A 21,274-nucleotide genomic window follows, 5' to 3' on the forward strand; every position below is an offset into this window, starting at 1 on the left:
CCCCGACCCGCGCCCGCCTGCCCTCTGCCCGGACCACTGTTCCTCCCTCTCCCTCCTCCTTACGTCTTTGTTGGGGGTGGTATCTAGGGTGGGGAAGGTTCTGGGGTGCAGAGAAGCCTGAGGAAGGGGACTTGGGGATGGGGAGTGTTAGTGCGTGTGTGAAAAATATTAGCAGGAACTCCGTGTTGGATAGAATCCTCTGGACCAGGCCCTAGATTATGGAAAGTCAAGATTTTGAGTGCATCCCATCCCCTCGTTTACCGAGGCCCAGCGCCAAGGGCATCCTCAAAATACCGCACTTTAAAGGAAACGTTGGGAGGCTCCTCGCACAGGCCTCAGTGTGTGCCACGAGTCTTGTGGTGCATGGTGCAGTGCAGGGAGGGGCAGCAGGAGGAGAGCGTTGGATTTCATGTTTGCAGCAGTGGGTGGTAGTGATAACACTGTTCCGGGCCTTTTAGGGCACCTTTCCATCCGAGCATCTGCAAAGCCTGTTTTAAAGACACAAATCTGTATTTCCTAGCGACTGCCAGATAGTCCAAGTAAAAGCTGGGCCTAGGGTTCCTGATCTCTCCTACTGTTTACAGCTGTCTATTTTTTGGGAGATTGGATTATTGCTTACAATTCTTGCAAATGTAAGGTAGAATTTTAAAACTCTTAATTTTTTTGTAACACTACCACATTGAGAAAATGATCTTTAAGTTTAGTCTAGGGCTTTTTTTTTTTTGGTTAAGATGATAGTAAAAGGTAATTCTAGTTTTGAGATGGTGCAAGAAATAAAGGATGAAATGTGGGCTTGGAGCCTTTAATTAAAGTCCTAGAAAATATGATGGCTTATTTTGTGTCCATACTGTAATTGTTTTTGTTCCTCAGTTTCCCCATAGTAAAAAGAGGCTAAGCGTACACTCTTGCCTTCCAGGGGTGACATGAAGCTCTGCTAAATAACAAGTTTACGAAGTGCCCTGACTTGTTTGGGAGAAGATCAAGGGGCCTATGTACTATGTAGATTATCCTGATTTATTTTCATTTCCAAGCGTTAATTAGTATTTTTTTGATTATTTAAGAAATGAGCTCAGAAGCTACTTTTCTGCCCTTGGGTTAGGTTCTTTTGATTTGCTTGTATGTATATTTTTATATTGGGGTATTCAGTAATTGCATTTGTTCAGAATCTTATTTTTGGCTATTACTCAACATTATTTAGGGATTAGGTGTGCCACATAAGCACCAGTTTTCTGGAAAATTCTTTTTCTAATAAAACTCAAACTCATTTGAATGGCATTTGTATGCCTCCATGATCAGGCCCTGAAATAGCTTAACAGCCTTAATTTTTACTGCCTTCATCCTAATATATCCTTCCCCTACTTCTATTCTCTGAACCAACCTGTATCAGTGCCTTTGTGTGGATTTCGTTTTTCCTTTAATGCTTTGCTCCCATTTTTTACCTATCAAAACCCTGATTTTTCAGCATCCTGTACCATGAAGATGTCCTTAATTTTCCTCAGTCAGAATTGTTCATAATTTTCTCAGGGCCCTCATAAGTTATAACTTGTATTTCTGTTTAGTGCCTGGGTCATTCTGCTCTATGTTATGGTTATGTTTTACCCATGTGTAATCTACTGGATGGTAAAATACTTGAAGATGGTTATGGTGTATTAGATACTTTTGTGTTTCCCCAGTGCCTAGCCTAGGGTAGGGTAATTTCTCAATAAAAGTTGGAATAGTGTTTGCTAGGTATAGTCACCCGTTTAAGTATCAAAACATTTTAAAATTTTAGCCATGTATAGTGGAAGTCTTTTTTGGAAGTCTTTTAAAGATAAATGTTTTTCTTAATTTGGGAGTCATTATTCTGAATATTAGTTATCTCACTGCATTATAATACATTAATTCCTTAAGGGGTAGCTGAGATGTATAGGACTTCTTGCTGCTCTTCTAGTCTGTCCTTAGACTGCTGTGTGTTAAATTTCATTTCATATGCTTATTATATTTTCTGCCTCCTCCACATTCATATGTTACTTTTTGCTGCTGTCTGTCACTCTGCTTAACTGGAACAGCCCCCCTTCTTCACATCTGTGGGCCTTGGGTTGGAAATGTAATCTACCCTGTGCTGCATACTCGTTGTTGACTCATCCTGCCAACTCAGAAAACCCTGTAGTGTTTATTCCCTTTTGATACACTGGAAACTGGAGTTTAGGAGGGTTAACTCATTGGCCAGTGGTCACGTAGCTCATAGGTGACAAAACTGGAACTCTTATCCACGCTTCTCAAGTGTTCTTTACAGTAGATTGTGATACTCAGAAGACTGGTGTCTAAAGTAGTGGGTCCAGATGGGAATTGCCCTCTAAAGGGAATTTAGGAGGGATTTTTTGATTGTCGCAATGGTTGTGGCTAACCACTGACATTTTATGGGTGGGGGCCAGGGATGCTAGACTTCTTGCAATGTGTGGGACAATCTTGAACAAAGAATGTCCTGTATGATTTAGGAATATCCTGCCTAACATTCATGTAATATTTCTAGTTATCTTAGCCTAGAACTTCCATTTTAACAGAGACTGAATTTTGCAGTTTCTATTTCAATGTTCAGCTGTTGGGTAAATTGAAGGAAGATTTGTTTTGTTCACAACTTGACTTAGAGTTGTTTACAGTTTTGGAAAATTATATCACAGCTTTGCTATGGGTCTTCTAGTATAGTTTTGCCCCAGCATTCACATATTGAAATACTTATTACCTTGTTATAAATTATTTTTATTTCCCTTTTCCATTTATATTTTATTTAGGAGTGAATTCGTTTGAAATTGTCTGTAGGAAGATTGTTATTTCATTTCAGAGCGGTGAAGCATGAATTGAAAAATTTTTTATGGGAAGGGGACATTGAGTCTGATATGGTTGAGAACTATTGGTCTAAAGTAAGAGTAACTTCATCTGAGGAGCAACCTCTCATGAAAAGTGCCAGATTTATTAGTAGTAGGTAAGTTTTTGTGTATTGGGCTGTGCCTGGATGATTGAGGTCTGCTAATAGGTGACCATTAGATAATGCTTCACAGTGTAAGGCAAGGCTGTAGGGGCAAGAGGAGAAAAGGAAATGCCTACTGCCCAGAATCTTTTAAAGTGTGGTCTCATTTGGCATGGTTGAGATCATTTCTTGTGTAGAAGATAGAAAATTATTTCTTTAAATGTAGAACTTGTTTTGTTTTTTTACATGTATTACTGGTATTCGCGTGTTGTGTTATGCCCTGCTACTCTTCATTGGGTTTTGCAAAGAACACTTTTCTTGTCTGAGTGTTGAATTTAATCGTTGTGGGAGGCAGCATATTTAGGGTAAAGGACATTCTATTAGGAGACTTATTTCTACTACCAGTAATGGGATGTTTGGCAGGTAACTCTGTATGTTTCCTGTTAAATGGGGTTGATAACGTTATGAAGATCAATTATAAGGAATTTTAAAACATAAGGATGATTAGACTGTATTAAAAGAATTTCTTTCTGTTTTACATCTTCACTTAGTTTTCCTAGGAGATATGTGGAATATGCATCTTCTACATGTTTAAGGGAGTTCATTTATTAGCAGATCAACAGAGTAGGAAAGTACCTAGGAGAGCAGGTAATGAGAGGAGAATGATAGGATCTAATCTATGTAATTATTAATGAGTATGCTAATGAGACCGAATACTAGGTCGCATTCTCGTTTCTATTGGGATAGTATTTTCTAGTGCTTGAAAACATTTCATTTGGAGAAGGGCCAAAATTTACTAAATTAGTGTACCTTTAATAGTAGTTTCAAAAGTAGTGAGAGGGAGATGATCTTAAAAAGACTAGCTTAAAAGAGAAACTGTCTTTTTCCATCCGCTGCTAGATGAATACCTCTGTTCTCTCATCCTGCCCACTTACGGTAAAATGGTTACAACAGAGGTCAGGTTTGGCATCTGACGCTGATATGGAATTATAAAGAAATGATACTGAAAATACAATGATCAGATTGTAGTAGTTTAGATAGATTAGATCCTGAGTTAAGTATTTGACTATAGGTGTCTTAGAAAAAAATGGTTACTAGTTAGCTGTGAATGAAGAAGATGAATAAGTCTGTGATGGCTCAATATGGGGAACACACTTATTAAGGAAGGACTTGACCATGCTGAGGTTTTTACACAATTGAGATAGTAGCTTCACCTATAACAGTTAAGCATATAGATAAAAGAGTTTTTATTTTTCCCTCAAGGGAAAAAATGGTTTTGTGCTTGACTATACTAAATGTTAAGTGGCTTAGAAACTTTTGGTTCATGACATATTTGAGCCATTTTCACTATTCTTTGTTTTTAAATTTTTCCCATACAAAATTTTGTACATACATTGTTATGTGACCCTAATTGCTCTCCCTATACTGTGACAGCACACTCCTCCTTTCCACCCCTGATTCCCCATGTCCATTCAACCAGCTCCTAACCCTCTCTGCCTTCTCATTTCACTATTCATTTAAAAATAGAATATATTATAGTTCCCAGTTTTAAACTCAAGAAAGATCTATGATTTCAAGTATTGCTTAGGTAGATACGAGGTTTATGGTGTAGTTTGCGGAAACCTGAAATATTTTATAGTTCCATCATGTCTAGTAAGTGCAACTTAAAAAAAAAAAAAAAGGTAATTCATGCACATGGAACAAAATTCAAAAGGGTAAACAGTGAAAGCTAGTCTTCGCTACCCCTCAACTACCCAGTTGTTTTCAGAGGCAACCTCTTTTCCAGGTTTTTTTTTTTCCCCCCCAGAGTAAATTCCAGAAGGGGGCATTGGTGGTCCAATGGCAGAATTCTCACCTTTCATGTGACATAACCAGGTTCGATTTCCAGCCAGTGTACCTCATGCACAGCTACCACCCATCTGTCAGTGGAGGCATGGGAATTGCTATGATACTGAACAGTGTCAGCGGAGCTTCCACCCTAAGATGGACTAGAATAAAGGCCTAGTGATTTACTTCTGAAAATCAACCAAAGAAAACCCAGTGGATCACAGTGGTCCGATCTACAACCAGTCATGGGGATGGTGCAGGATCAGGCAGCGTTTAGTTTTGTTGTACACAGAGTCACCATGAGTCTGGACCAACTTGAAGGTAGCTAACAACAACAAGTCCACAAACAGATGCAATTATATGTATGTATTTAGACTAAAATAAAGATGAAATTTCACATCAGTTGAAACACGATGGATTCTTTCAGTAAATGATTTTGTGACAACCAGCCAGCAATTTGATAAAACCTGAAGAAATGTAGAAGTACTAAAAAAGTACTAAAAGAAAACATATGTGAAGGTATTATAATCTTGATAGCAGAAAAGTTGTTCTAAGCATGCCGTAAAATCAAAAACCATGAAGCAAATTTCACAGATTTGATTACATAAGAATTTAAAACTCCTGTGCCTCCCAAAACAATTTAAACAAGATCAAAAGACAAATGACAAACTGGGAAAAAAATATTTGCAAAGCCTGACAAAGGGTTAGTGATCTTACTATACAATGCACATTTAAAAAATCATTAATTAAAAATAAATCTCAGTAGAAAAATGTGCAAAGAATATCAGTAGGACACTTAAAGTAGTATAAGTGCCCAGAGCATACTATAATCTGAACTAATCCAGAGACACACGTGGTCCAAGTTCAGAGCTGGGGCTTGCTCAAGAAGCATGGTTCAACACCAAAAGTTGTTAAAAAGGAATTCCATTTGTCCTCAAAGCAGATTAAAGGGTATTTAATTCATAACCACATTAGTATTTCTTAGAAGCCCCTTTTTTCCTGCCATTTCTCTTGCTGCCCTGGGGCTTCTCACAGGTCAAACTCTAAAGTTTTCTCCCCCAATCCCAGCCCACAAAGTTGTTCCTCGCCCCCATTTCTTCCTTTATTTCTTTTAATATGCTAATCAATTTAGTCACAGCAAGTTCTTCCTCTTTCAGAAGGGAAAAATGAGTGGACAAATATGGGATTTTTAAAAATTTTATTTTGGTAGAGGAGGAGGGAGGAAGGTTGTGTACACTCACATGTTAAAAAATTTTGCCATGCCACACTAAGAAAATATTTTCAGTCTCACTAATAATTAAGGAAGTCCAGATAAAAAGTTTGTTCTTACCTGCCAAATTAGCAAGTATTAAGTAGAGTGCTATGGCTCAATGGTGAGGGTGTGTGAATACTCCATTTTACGCATTGTTACATTTTCATAGATGCCAGGCCTTTGATTCTGCATCCCACTTCTAAGAATTGAACCTGCTGACTCAGACTATGTTAAGGTGGGCCCACCATGTGTGTGTTTTTAAAAGCTCCATGTTCATCTTTGTTTCTGTTGCATTCAAAAGTGATTCCACTCTATATTGCAAAATCATTTGTACTACCTGTATTTGAATCACTTGGGATGCTGCTTAAACAGATTCACTGTTTCTGCCCTATACTAACTAAATCAGAATCTTTGGATGTCGGGCTCAGGAATCTTTTTTTAACAGTTTCACCATAATTGGATATATAATTGGCTGTATGGTTAAATAATCAGAACCATTATTACAGACTGAAGTTTGGAAACTTCTGCTCTGATTAAGCTCCCAATCTCACCCAGCTCAAACCCTGAGGAAGCCTTGAAAGAATTTGATCAGAATATTTAACCTGTCCAACTCTACCTAATTCCTTGAATTTCCATTCTCCTTACCTTGAAGTTCCTTTATTATCATTTATCACCCTCCCCTTTTTTGATACCTGTCTCCTAGGAAGAACATGTATCTCTTGCTAAAAGTCACTCAGTCTATCAAGGACTCTCCGCATCCCTCTCTCACACCTCTTTCAGACCTTCTGTGCTCTTCCAAGGGCCCTCCCTCCATCCCTCCTTCCACTTTTACTTACTACTGTGTTTTTGAGATTTATCCTGTTATTTGTGACTGTGATTCATTGATTTCCACTGGTGTGAAATATGCTATTAAAGGTGTATGCATAATATATTTTTTAATTTCACTTAAAGATATTTTGGATGTTTGAAATTTTTTTGTTCCAACTCATGTATGAAGGTTAATCTAGGCTATGTGATGTTTAAAGCATCATATTTTAAAAATTGTGGACATTTTTATGATTGCCATCCATCCTACTAGGTTTTAAGCTTGAAAGCAGGGATTATGTCTTATACACCCTATCCTCCATTGCTTAACCTTACATATGGCAGATATTTGTTTCATTAAACTGAATTTTGTTCTTTACTGTAAGTTGGTGCAACATCCTCTTGAAAACTTAGTTTTCTTCAAACCTTTTATCTCACAAAAGAGTACTCTACTCTTGATAAGCTAAGTACATAACCAGGATGTAACACATGAAAATTGCGTAAAAATCATCTCAACATCTTGATCAACATAAATATGAATTAGCAAGGCAAGAGATATAAAAAATTTAGTTCTTATTTGACAATTTTAAATTGGTATATCCTCGAGAAGTCTTTTTAAATATTAAGCATGACTTTAGTGTCTCTTTCTGCAGATGGAAATAGTAACCTCTGTAGTAAGCTGTGTAATATTTAACTAGTGTTTACAAGAAGCTTTCATTTCAGAGGTTTAGACTTACGGGAATAATGTAATTAAAAATTCCAGCAGAAATAGAGAAGATCAGTTATATTTTTAAACATTAAGGAATATTTAGCTTTATGATGCAGTTTTATTATAGGACTTGTGCTGTTATAATAAAAAGCCTATTGATGATAGGGTCATATTGGTATTATGTTGAAAAGCTTCTTGAAGGAAGGACTACCTCTCATACTTTGTATTCATCCCATCTGGGCCTGACACATTGGCTTTGGTTCACACTAACCAAGAAGGCTGGGGTTTACAATCCCAGCTCCACCCCAGTGGGGAAAACACTGAACTTGGGAGAAGCATTCTATCGTGTATGTGAAAGAGAACCATAGCTCAGTATAATGTGTCATGCATAAAACCTTTGCTGATTTTGAAATTCAAAGGGAAGGTAGAGATTGCTCTGTTTGGGGGAAAGGAGTCCGATGCTTTAGAAAGATAATACCTTGGTAAGGTTTTGTACTAGTAGAGTTTTGTAAGATAAGTAGAGGAGGGAAGAGAAGGGGGAGAAACTGTATACGAAGGCAGGAAGGTTCGAAAGTGCTTGGAAGGTGAGTGGAAGTGCTGTAGTGGAGCTGCAGAGCCTGGAGAGTGCGGCGTTCAGTGCCATACTAAGGCTTTCGGACTTATCCCATAGGCTACAAGGAACCCTTATGAGGACTTTAAGCAGGTGAGGACTTTAAACAGGGGAACATTATTGTTAGATTGGACTTTGTGATCATTCATCAGAGGATGGACTGGACGATGGATTTGAGGAAAGGCTGGAGGTGGGGTGACCAGTCCAAAGGCTATCGTATTAACCTGGGTGGAAAACAATCAGGGCTTTAACCAGGAGCTCTTAACCTGGGGTCCACAATTAGGGGTCCCTGGATAGAATTCAAGGGGGTCCATGAACTTAGAGGGTGAAAAATTTAATTTTTTTACTAAGCAAAGAGTTGGAATTGACTCGGGCCACTAACCACCACTACCACCACCTTAACCTGAAATTTAGCATTTCCTTCAATAATGAATGTAGGCAACAAACCACAGTAATACTAGTAGTACTTTTAACTTTTTTGCCAATAGAAGTCACAGATATTTTCATATCACATTAGTTGTTGCACATATTTTGAAATATATTGTTTACACTTATCCCTACTTTGAAATTAGGGTAGTTTTTAGATCTGCTCTGAGATCTTGTTATTCAATGAGTTGATAAAGAAGCACACATAATGTTACTAAATCACTTTTTTTTTTTTTTTACTATTTTGAAAACCATATTTCAATAAAATTTGTTTCCTTTGTAGCCTTGTGCTTTTTTTTTTTTTTTAATTAAAACATTATTTTGAGCTCAGGTTTGCCAGACTGTTACAGGGGTCCATGGCACAAAAAAGGTTAAGAACCCTTGGTAAAGTGAGACAGTGGCTTTTCCAGAATGTACTGGGACCTTGTTGTTTTTGGCAAGTGAAATTAACCAGTTGGACCACTGTTTTCTTCTCTCTAAAATAAAGTAGTTGAAGTAAATGTTCTATAAGAGCTCTTCCAATTCTAAAATTCTGCTCTTGATTTTTACTCCTTCCAGCCAACATCTTTCCCAGCCTTCCCCATGTCACAAAATTACGACACTCTCCACTCAGCTCTTCGAGTCAAAAATCTAGTTGTCCTTGACTCCTCTTTTTTTTTTCCTTCACCCGCTATGTACAGTGTATCATCAAGTCCTGTCAGTTCTGCTTCCTAAACTTCTGAATCTGTACCTTTCCATCCCCGCCACCTCCGTAGTCTAGGTGACCATCATCTCTCAGCTGGATTATTGCAGGTCTTCTAATGGATCTCCCTGTTTCTATTTTTGATAAAGTCAGTTGTCTGCATAGCAACCAGAGTGACCTTTTTAGTATGCAATTGAGAGGACTTTGTTTATTGCTTAAAACGCCCGCTGATGACTTTGAACTCAGGATTGACCCTCAAAGCCATGTGTGAGCTGGCCCCTGCTTGCCTTTGTAACTTCATTTTATACCACTCTCTTCCTGGCCCACCGAACTTTAGACACACTGACCTTTTCTCTTTTCATATAAATATGTCATCCTACTTTCTTCCTTACAGTCTTTGCATTTACTGTTCCCTGCTCCAGAATGAGCAATTAATCTTCTCTGGGTTGGCTTCTTAATGCCATTCAGATTCCAGATGCCTCCTTCGCTGTTTATCACTAATTTATCCTAGCCAGCTCATCAGTCTTGGATCATCCTATTTCTTCTCTCTGCAGGGTACTTAGTACTGGCTGCTGCTCTTATTTGTTTTCTGCTGCCTCCTCTCATTAGAATGTAAGCTTTATTAAGAGCAGGAAGGTTGTCTGTCCTGTTTCACTCTTACATCCCCAGTATCTAGAATAAATATTTATTGAAATATTTAGGACTACCTTAAGTCTTAATGAATGAATATTTAGGACTACACAGAGTACTATGAGAATATTCAAACTAGTCAGAACTTCAAAACTCAGAGGGCCAGTTATACCTTGAAAAGGGAGAAAAAGGCCTCCAAAGCAAGTAAAGTGGGAAATGAGAAACAGTTAAGAGTTGTTAATGGGTTAATAATGTTATCATATCTGTAAACAAAAATAGCTTCTGAAGATTTGAAGGAACTGATCATAAATTTGTTCATTCAGGGAGTTGAGGATGGGACGTTGTGGGGTTAGGTACATAACATTATTTAGGATTTTGAGGATTCACTGGGTGGCACAAATGGTTAAGCACTTGACTACTAGCCAAAAGGTTGGCAGTTCTAACCCACCCAGAGGCACCTCAGGAGACAGGCCTGGCAGTCTGCTTCTAAAAGGTCACAGCATACATGGGGTATCGCCATGAGTTGGAAACAATTCCATGGCAAGTTACTGCAGGATTTTGAGTGATTCTTTCTACCCACAAAAGCACAGAAGCGAGTGATGAGTTCATACACTGGGTGTGATATTTTTGTCTATAGGATGCCGATAGAATTTTATCGAATATGCCCAACCAAAATCAGCCATACTTAAAATGATTGTTTTAGAGTGTCACAGCAGAGTGTGGCTTGTAGCAGAGCAAGTGAAACTAACAAGGAAGTAGAATAGGGAAGGCAGAGGGCTTATGAGACACAAACATGTGGATGGACAATAGTGGAGTTAGGTGTTTCTTAATAAATCAAAAGAATCCTGATCCCAGAAAGAAGGGCTAGAATGGAGACTCCGGGTGTTCAGGAGTTGAAGGAGCAGAACTAAGCAAGTTTCAGAGGGCAGATCAGTCAGCAGAGAAGCCAGGACAATCAGAAAACAAAACAAAACAAAACAACCCAGTAAAAACCAGGTAAATGTGAGAAGGAATTACCCGGTATTTACAGCAAAGAATAAATGTTGAGTCAACTTCAGGTGCCTTTACTCAGTTCATTCTGTGAGAGCTAATAAGGTTTCCTAGTCTTGACAGTAATAATAAAAAGCAGCTGGTGGATTGTAAGTGTGGGACTTGGAGGGAGGGACAAGCTGGAAGGTGGAGCAGACATATTTCTGGGGTGGAAGCGTTTGTTTGGTGTGGACTCAGATGTTAGATCCACAACAGATCATTGAGGTCATTTAGCCCAATCTCCCAAACTATTCACGCAAAGGATCTCTTAAATTGGTTTTCCATTACGAATCCCACATTATGAAAATGTTTGTCCTCAAAACCTTTATGTATTAATAATTTGCCTCTCTGTTTTTAACTAACCAAAGACTAATTAGAGTAGCATATGCAATGTATACTGAACTGACGTAAGTTCAACTAAAAGTCAAAAGAAGACAAAAACCCTATAATTTAGATGGCATTTTGCAGTTAAATGATTGTTTCTTTTAGATTTTTTGAAATATAAAAATCACTTGTGGCCTTCTGGCTGAGAGCTTTGGAGCTTGTCCATTCAAGGCTTAAGTTCAAGTATCAGTCCTCTAGGCTTCACATCTTTCCTCGTCTGTCACTTAGGAGCTGTGTGATTTTGTCAAGGTTGCTTAGCTCTAAGCATCATTATTCCCGTCTGCAAAATGGGTCTAATAGTGTCTACTTTAGGGAGTTAATTTGAGGATCACAAAGTTAATGCCTTTAAGCATTTGGCATATTGGTCGATACATAGTAAGTGCTCAATAATTATTAGCCATTCTATCTGGATTATTGCTGTTGCTATTTGGAGCTGTTCAGCTTGTGTTCCTTAGAATTATATTATAGGCTTTGGATTCAGAGCTTTATCTTTTTATTCCCCAAGAATTGATGCGTTCTTTTTCAACTCCAAGAAAGATGCAGTTGAGCAAAGAATATATTATATTGACAGTTGTGGGTGGAGGGGGACTTGAAGAGCTGGCAGGTTTTTTAAAGCCTCTTTCCTATACAAAAAAACAGCTGTTCTCCATCCACTGAGTACAGGGTAAGAGGAAACAGGCTTCAATTTGAATAGGAAGTGGGCTGCTGATGTGCAATAATGAGCTGCTAGTGATGTTTTAGGAGTCACCTTATGTGAGATAGAAGGGATGTAAAGAGATAGACGGGATAAAATTTGCAAATTAGCAAAATGTGTAAAAATAATGATTCTGATCTTAAGTGTTTTTCATGCATTCTCCTTTTTTGCACAAGTTTCAAAATTGGAATCAATATAAAAATGAATGTATGTGAGTGAATAAAGTTCCTTGGTTAGCCAATGGCATGTTATTTCAACATGGGAAGAAATATTTCTCTTAGAAGTAGTAGTTCAGTCTTACTAATTTTGGAAAAAACGATTATTAGATGGTGAATTCAGCTAGATTTCAAATACTAAAATGAGTTCTTTCTCCTTTCTCTTTCTCTGTCCATCTCACTTCCTCCCGCACCACCACCAGTTTGTTCTCAGGTAGTGCTTTTGCTGGAGAATTAATAAAAAAGCAATCACCTGGCAGAAATAATGGTACTATTCTTAATAAAATGATTGTTTCTAATTGGACAGGGTCTTAGATTTAGCACCTTTTAAAAAATATAGGGAGGAAGGGCTGAAAAATGCGACATAGTAATACCATTTTTTTCACTGTAAAATAAAAGCACAGTTCACATCAATACTTTTGATTCAGTCTTTCTCAGTAAATCACTTCTTTGTCTCCTGTAATACTTTTGTAGGTAGTATAAAACTTATATAAGTGCAATTAAATTTTATGCCTTTCTAATTTTTGTGACTAAAATATTGTAAAATTCTATTCATAGCATCCAATAAGTTGGCATTGAAGTGAACTGAGAATATGGGCATTCATGTGTCTTGATTAAGCTACAGTGTCCAGCAGGTCCAGGAGCCAGAAGATCTGCCTTCATGTTCTGACTCTATTTCTTACTGACTGGGAATCTTGGGCAAGTTACTCAGTTTCTGAATCTTTGCATTCTTATCTGTAAAATGCACTAGTTCATATGTGCTGTAATTCTAATGTGCTGTACAGAGGGAAACAGTTTTATTTATTTTAAAATAAGTAATTCTGCAAATAAAATTAAGAAATACATGATCTTAACTAGGTTCGGTGATTTTTTTAAATTGTGCTTTAAGTGAAAGTTTACAGTTCAAGTCAGTTTCTCATATAAAAATTTATGTACACATTGTTATGTGACCCTAGTTGCTCTCCCTATAATGTGACAGCACACTCATCCTTTTCCACCCCAGATTTCCTTTGTCCATTCAACCAGCTCCTGACCCTCTCTGCCTTCTCATCTCGCCTCCGGACAGGAGGTGTCCGTTTAGTCTCATGTATCTACTTGAGCTAGGAGGTATTCTCTTCATGAGTATCATTTTATGTCTTAAAGCCCAGTCTAATCATTGTCTGAAGAGTTGGCTTTGGGAAAAGTTTCAGTTCTGGGCTAACAGAGAGTCCGGGGACCATGTCTTCTGGGGTCTCTGCAGTCTCAGTCAGACCATTTAAGTCTAGTTTTTTTTTTTTTTTCTTTTAACTAGAATTTGAGTTCTGTACCCTACTTTTCTCCTCCATCAGGGACTCTGTTGTATTCGCTGCCGGGGCAGTCGTTGGTGGTAGCTGGGCACCATCTAGTTCTTCCGGTCTCAGGATGATGCAGTCTCTGGTTTATGTGGCCCTTTCTGTCTCTTGGGCTAATGTTTTCCTTGTGTCTTTGGTGTTCTTCATTTTCCTTTGCTCCAGGTGGGTTGGGACCAATTGATACATCTTCGATGGCTGCTCGCTAGCTTTTAAGACCCCAGACGCCACTCACCAAAATGGGATGCAGAACATTGTCTTGATAAACTTTGTTATACCAATTGACCTAGACATCTCCCGAAACCATGGTCCTCAGTTACCCCCGACCCTGCTACCCTATCCCTCAGAGTGTTTGGTTGTATTCAGGAAACTTCTTAGCTTTTGGTTTAGACCAGTTGTGCTGACTTCCCCTGTAGTGCGTTTTTCCCTTCACCTGAGATCATTCTTATCTACTATCTAGTTAGTGAATACCCCTCTCCCTCCCTCCCTACCCTCATAACCATTAAAGAATGTTTTCTTCTGGGTTTAAACCTTTTTCTGAGTTCTTAGAATAGTGGTCTCATACAATATTTGTCCTTTTGGGACTGACTAATTTCACTCAGCATAATGCCTTCCAGATTCATCCATGTTATGTTTCACGGATTCATCCTTGTTCTTTATCGTTGCATAGTATTCCATAGTTTGTATGTATTATAATTTGTTTATCCATTTGTCTGTTGATGGACACCTAGGTTGTTTCCATCTTTTTCCTATTGTGAACAGTGCTGCAGTGAACATGGGTGTGCATATATCTACTCGTGTGATGGCTCTTGTTTCTCTAGGATATATTCCAAGGAGTGGGATTGCTGGATCGTATGGTACTTCTATTTCTAGCTTTTTAAGGAAGCGCCAAATTGATATGGTTTGGTGATTCTTTATCAACTACCTTTGGCAACTAAATATTCATTTGTTATGGACAGTTGTGAATAACATGTGAATTATATATTATATAAACACATGGCCTGTGGTTAACTCTCAGTGGTTATTTACATTTACCCCCTGGTAAAACCTTGAAATATGACTGATTAAAGGCTGATCTACTTAATAGGAATGCATTTAATGTGTCTAGGTACAAACTGGACTACCAAATATTAGGTAGTAGAGTTCATTGGGATTGTAATATTAAAATAAATCAAAACCAAACCAGTTGCTGTTGAGTCAATTCTGACTCATAGCGACCCTATTATAATAGGTAAAAATAATTTGTAAATATGTGAAGCATTTTTAATTACATAGCTTCATCTAAAATGGCAGTCTGTTTAATTAATAATAGTTTGTTTTTTAAAGTATTTTGACATACCCCCTTCAATCTTGTGTACATTTATAAATTTCCGTATTGTAAAATGTAGTTCAGAAGTTTGAATTTATATATCCTTTATAAATGTGGCTTGAGGTACTAAGATTCTACTCTGAATTTGTTGTTAATAGATTTGATTTTTCAGGTTTTTTTTTTTTGTTTTTAGTATTTGGGCTGTGCCTGAAAGGACACCCTTAACTATTTTCTCAGCTGTTGTTTTTCCATTTTGTCTTTGCTTTTGAGAATATTCTGCATGTAAGTTTTTTCAATTGACATGAGACCCTTGAACTACATTGGTACATCTGTCTTTAATCAGTCTTGCCTATAAATTTTACGCAAGTTTAGAAATTCTACTGTCTTTGTTTTTTAGTGCAAACAAAGGCAGGGCCAGACCTAAATTAAAAATTAATAGCTTAAAACTTAGAGAAGTTGAATAATACTGCATCTCTGTTTTTGTCTGTTTTATTCAGACATCTCTGTTTTTGTCTGTTTTAGATCAGATATCTTTATTCAGATATCAGCACTAGTTTTTTTGTATGTATCCCTTTTGTATTTATCACATATTTATCTGGGCTTAACACTTGAAAATAATATGAACCATAATAATAAAGCATAATGTACTAATTTATTATTAGACTAGAAATCTCTTGATTATTGAGCTGATAGCAAAAAATGATGGATTTTGAATTAATGTCAAAATATAAATTCCTAGTTCCCTACAGTCTCTAACAAATCGTTTAAAGCCACCCTAGTTCCCAATTGTTAACTAAGGATTTTTTTTAATACTCTTTAGTGTTTTATTTTAATAAGGGCTAATGTCTTACTTTTTTCAATATGGAAGAATGCATGTTTTGTTTATAAGGCATTATAAATTAAATAGAATAGAAGCTTACTTGTTCATATTAATTTACAATTTCTAGCCAGAAAGGATGTAGAAATTGTAAGGAGCAGACAAACCAAAAAAGACAAACCAAACCCATTGCGGTCGAGTTGATTCCTACTCATAGCGACTGTATAGGACAGGATAGAACTGCCCCATAGGGTTTCCAAGGCTGTAATCTTTACGGGAGCCAACTGCCACATCCTTATCCTGAGGAGTGGCTGGTGAGTTTGAACTGCTGACCTTTTGGTAAACAGCCAAATGCTTAACCACCTTGCCACCAAACCAAAAACCAAACCCGTTGCCGTCGATTCGATTCCAGCTCGTAGTGACCCTATAGGACAGAGTAGAACTGCCCCATATGGTTTTTAAGGAGCAGCTGGTGGATTCGAACTGCTGACCTTTTGGTTAGTAGCCTTAGCTCTTAACCACTGAACTCCCAGGGCTCTACTTTGCCACCAGGCCTCCAAAACTGTAGCAGTTTATGTATGGTGTCAAGCAGTTCCACACTTGTACTTCTTACTGAGTATCTTAACTTATCTAGTGCTGCTATAACAGAAATGCCACACGTGGATGGCTTTAACAAAGAGAAATTTATTCTCTCACAGTCTAGGAGGCTAGAAGTCCAGATACAGGGCGACAGCTCCAGGGAAAGCCTTTCACTCTCTGTTGGCTCTGGAGGAAGGTCCTTGTCCACAAATCTTCCCTAGTCGATGAGCTTCTGAGCGCAGGGACCCTGGGTCCAAAGGTTACGCTATACTCCCGGCACTTCTTTCTTGGTGATATAAGGTCCCCCTGCCTCTCTGCTTGCTTCTCTCTTTTATATCCCAAGAGAGATTGGATTAAGACACAATCAAATCTTGTAGATTGAGTCTTGCCTCATTGACATAACTGCCACTAATCCCATCTCATTAACATCATAGAGGTAGGATTTACAACACATAGGAAAATCACATCAGATGACAAAATGGTGGACAATCACACAACATTGGGAATCATGGCCTAGCCAAACTGATACATATATTTTTGAGGGACAATTCAACCCATGACACTGAGGTAAAAGAGAGCATTGCTGTATACTAATTGATGTTTATAGTGATGACCGTGGTTAATTAAGGGTAAATATAATTTACATTCTTTAGGAAAGTTAAAAAATCCTACATATTTTGAAAATATTTTTTTCACTAGTAGTTAAAATAAAGCTAGTTTTAATGCTAATCAGATAAGGGAATTTTTCCAAATATTTGAAGCTTATCTGAAGCCCCTTGTTCTTGAGGATGAGATATTAAAGACAGAGGAGGGGCCACTATTGTGATTGTACAAGACATTGATGAGCCATCTTTTTTGTAGACTACGTGGTTCGTCCCCATCCTCAAACCGGTTCCCTTGGTCTCTATTCTCTATGTTTTTATTAGATAGGTGTCTTGCTGTATTTTCAGAGTAATTTTATTTACTTACTTGACCAATAAGTCAGTATCTGACTTCTCAGTTACACTGCTTCTTATAGTACGTGCTTGTGATATTGTTATCTCATAGACCATATCATTCTTTCTTATCTATTTCATTATCTTCCTACAGTCTGCCTTCTAATCCCAATATTGACAGTGCACTTTTATTAAAGGTCATTAAGCAATGTAACAGTGATTAAGAGTGAGGGTTTTGAAATGAGAGATACAGTTTGAATTCTGCCCCACAACTTTGACTCTGTGATCTTTGGGGAGGTACTTTATAATCCAGGGGCTGTAAGACCTCTCTTCTGGTCTTGTTGTCAGAATTAAATTAGCTAGTCTTTATAATGTGCTTACTATAGGTCTGGCACAAAAAGGTTATTGTTTTTAATTACTGCCAAACTCTGATAATTTTATACCATTACTTCATTACCTGGTTTCCTCAACTAGTTTGTAAATGAAAACTTTTGACTTTTGGTATGGAAGCTCATAGGAGGGTCTCCTCAAAGACAGAGGAAAAGGGGACATCAAGGAAGGCTTCCTGAAGGTGATCGCAACTGAGCTTAATTTTGAGGAATAAAGTAAAAGTACTTTTGAGAGGAGCCTATTTAGGCCGTATCTGTGGTATGTCTTTGTACTACTGACCTGGCCAGTATGAGCCTCAATATCTTTGTCTATAAGTTTATGACATTTATCAGCATACATTTCGCTTGCCTTCAGGTGTTCTCTGTTAATAATAATACTGCGAGAAATGTCACTGTACATTTGTACACTTGTACATTTGCCCATGTATTTTGATAGGACTAGATTCATATATGAAACATAGCAACAATTGTGAGGACGCTGCAGGACGGGGCAGTGTTTTGTTCTGTTGTACATAGGGTCACTGTGAGTTGGAACCAGCCTGATAGTACCTAACAACAACAGATTCATAGAAAGGAAATTGCTGAGTTAAAGGGTATGTGCATTTTAAATTTTGTGATAGATAGATAGTTGAGTCAACTCCGAGTCATGACACCCTTAGGTACAACAGAATGGAACATTGCCTGGTCCTGCGACATCCTCATGATTGCCGGCACGTTCACGTCCATCGTTGCCCGTGGCTATTGTACCAGTCCATCTCACCGAGGGTCTCCCTCCCTGGCCCTCTACTTCACGACGTGATGTTCTTCTCCAGCTATTGATCCCGTTGGATGATGTATCCAAAGCAAGCAAGTCAGGCAGGGTTCTGTTGTGATCCGTAAGGTTTTCTTTGGCTCATTTTTGGAAGTAGATCACCAGACCTTTCTTCCTAGTCTGACTATGTCTGGAAGCTCTCCTGAAACCTGTCTACCAGGGGTGACCCTGGTAGTATTTGAAATACCTGTCACGTATCTTCCAGCATCACAGAAACACGCAAGTCACCACAGTACACCAAACTGACAGACGGGTGGTGTAAATTTTGTTATGGTGTTGTTAGTTGCTGCCAGATCACCATCAGAAAAAATTATATCGGTTTACAGCTTTCACAACAATGGGTTAGTGCCCATTTCTTTGTACCCATAATAGTGAATGTTTAAAACTGAAAGTTTTAAAAAGTTATTTAGTATCAACATTGTTTTGATTCCTTCTCTTAATAACACCAAAGGGAGTTAAATATACTTGCTTCCTAAAGTAAAGAATTAATGAGATTACATTTTTTAGTTAAAATATTTTCAGCACTTTTGAAACTTAGAAACTGTTGTTTCATAATGGAGTTTTATAATTTTTTTCTATGGATTAATAACTTTATATATTTTGAAGAGTAATTCAAAGTCAGAATACACAGAAATCGTATACCCTGCTTCCCACCAGCTGCAGGAAGAAAAGGCTTCCTGAATTCTTACTCTTTTTTTTTTTAAATATGAGCTAGAGATATGAATTGGAAAGAAAACATTCTTAAAGTAGCTCGGGAACCTTCTAATTTTGCCAGCTTTTTTCTACCTTTATATGACTTTATTACCTCCATCTGTAGTAGCCACTTGGTCTGGTCTGTGGAAATGGCTGAACCAGAAACAAATTTATGTATCAAAGTGGAACATGTATGTTTCTTTGGTTGCTTTTATATTTATTATTTTTACAACATGTACTTTAATAAATCATACATTTTCTTCCATCTATTTAAAATATCCTATGATTCATATACATGTATCAATCTAGATTTTATATTTTAAAATTTTTCTGCTGTGAATTCTGTTTGTACACATTATTTCATCAGGTCTCTATAGCCAGAGATTTTGCGTGAATTATGAATGGTGTCTCTTTATTAAATTCAATGGCTAATACTGAAGAAAGAAGATAAGGAAAAGAATAAGCTGAAGAGAAGGGAGAAGAATTGAAAGAAAGAAAGCAATCTAGGCAATTTAAAATCATTTTTCCTTTTCATCTCCAAAAGTAGAAAACTAACATTTTGTCATGTCCCGTGAGGATTTGATTGTTATCTAGAATAATATTTTTTTAGTCAGTACCTTGCGGCTAAAACAAAGTGCAGACTTGAAATTAATGTTGAAGTTATTCAGGGTGGTTATTTGTCTGAATTATTTTCAGTTGCTTTGTTTTCCCTCTCAATTTGGAACTTTGAGCTTGGTATATAAAAGTGTAGATCTTTTTCTTTTTGATATATTTTAATGATTCTTTGTATTTTTTAATTAGCTTTTCTTTTTTTCTTTATGATCTTTTAAGTCTTTATTGTAGACTAATATTTCTCTTCCTGTGATTAATTTAGTCAGACTTTATTTATATTAGAAGGAACATTTTTTATTTGGAGACTCAGCTTGCCTTTCAAAGAAAAAGTGGTAATTACAACAACAAGGAATTTTTTTTGCTAGGTTCCTTTTTTTTTTCTTCCCTCCCCTTTTTCAGCTTAGGATGAATCTTCTTTTGTGGTGACAAATAGCTGCTTCAGAGGTTGGCAAGGAGAACTTCCTCCAGGGACTCTCATAAAAGTGTTGTGGCAGCTATGTGGCAGCTATCTGATTCAGCTGCTTAGAAAGCTGACTGAAAGTTGCCTTATTTGTCTGGCAAGGGTCAGAAGCCCAAACCTGCTTTTTTCCCTGAGGAGGATTAAGCTGAGATGGGACCAACCATGAAAGCTTCTGTAGTGTCAGTGTGAAATAGGGCAATCCCAAGGCATAAATTTAAATTTTGTACTCCAAAGCAAATTTGCAGACACAGTAAAGAAGGGGGTTCTTAATGGTAAACATAGGTTTGGGCAGTATTTATACTCATACTCAACTTCTTAAGTGACAAATAGCTAAAGAGAGAAACTTCTCCTTTTCTTTTTGTTGTGCTTTAAATGAAAGTTTCCAGTTCAAGTTGGTTTCTCATACAAAACTTTATACCTACACTGCTGTGTGACCCTACTTGCACTCCCCATACTGTGACAGCACACTTGTTCTTTCTATCCCAGATTTCCTGTGTCCATTCAACCAGCTCCTGTCCGTTTCTGCTCTCTCATCTCGCCTCCAGACAGAGCTGCCAGTATAGACTCATATATCTACTTGGGCTAAGAAACACACTCTTCATGAGTATCATTTTATGTCCCATAGTCCAGTCTAATCTTTGTCTGAGGAGTTGGCTTTGGGAATGGTTTTAGTTTTGGGCTAACAGAGAGTCCGGGGGCCATGCCTTCCGGAGTCCCTCCAGTCTCACTCAGACCATTAAGTCTGGTTTTTTTTTTTTTTTACTAGAATTTGAGTTCTGCATCCCACTTTTTTCCTGCTCTGCCAGGGACTCTGTTGTGTTCCCTGTCAGGGCGGGCATTGGTGGTAGTTGGGCACTATCTAGTTCTTCTGGTCTCAGGATGATGCAGTCTTTGGTTTATGTGGCCCTTTCTGTCTTTTGGGCTAATATTTTCCTTGTGTCTTTGGTGTTCTTCATTTTCCTTTGCTCCAAGTGGGTTAGGACTGGTGATGCATCTTAGATGGCCACTCGCTAGCTTGAAGACCCCAGACGCCACTCACCAAAATGGGATGAAGAACATTTTCTTTTAAACTTTGTTATGCCAAATGACCTAGATATCCCCTGAAACCATGGTCCCCAGACCCCTGCCCTTG

At 37.7% G+C, this 21,274-nt stretch overlaps 1 protein-coding gene across 1 annotated transcript in view; it reads left to right on the plus strand.

The window, feature by feature from the left end:
• Nucleotides 1–2,876: 2,876 nt before the first annotated feature.
• The window catches only part of LOC111822017 (uncharacterized), a 130,100-nt gene continuing 111,702 nt past the window's right edge, over nt 2,877–21,274 (plus strand). Inside the window, exon 1 of the mRNA XM_023738653.1 lies at nt 2,877–2,962. Coding sequence (XP_023594421.1) covers nt 2,877–2,962 — 86 coding nt within the window. The remainder of the gene's footprint in view (nt 2,963–21,274) is intronic.

The sequence above is a fragment of the Trichechus manatus genome, unplaced genomic scaffold (assembly GCF_000243295.1).
Source record: "Trichechus manatus latirostris isolate Lorelei unplaced genomic scaffold, TriManLat1.0 scaffold00007, whole genome shotgun sequence".
NCBI classification, from domain to species: Eukaryota; Metazoa; Chordata; class Mammalia; order Sirenia; family Trichechidae; genus Trichechus; species Trichechus manatus.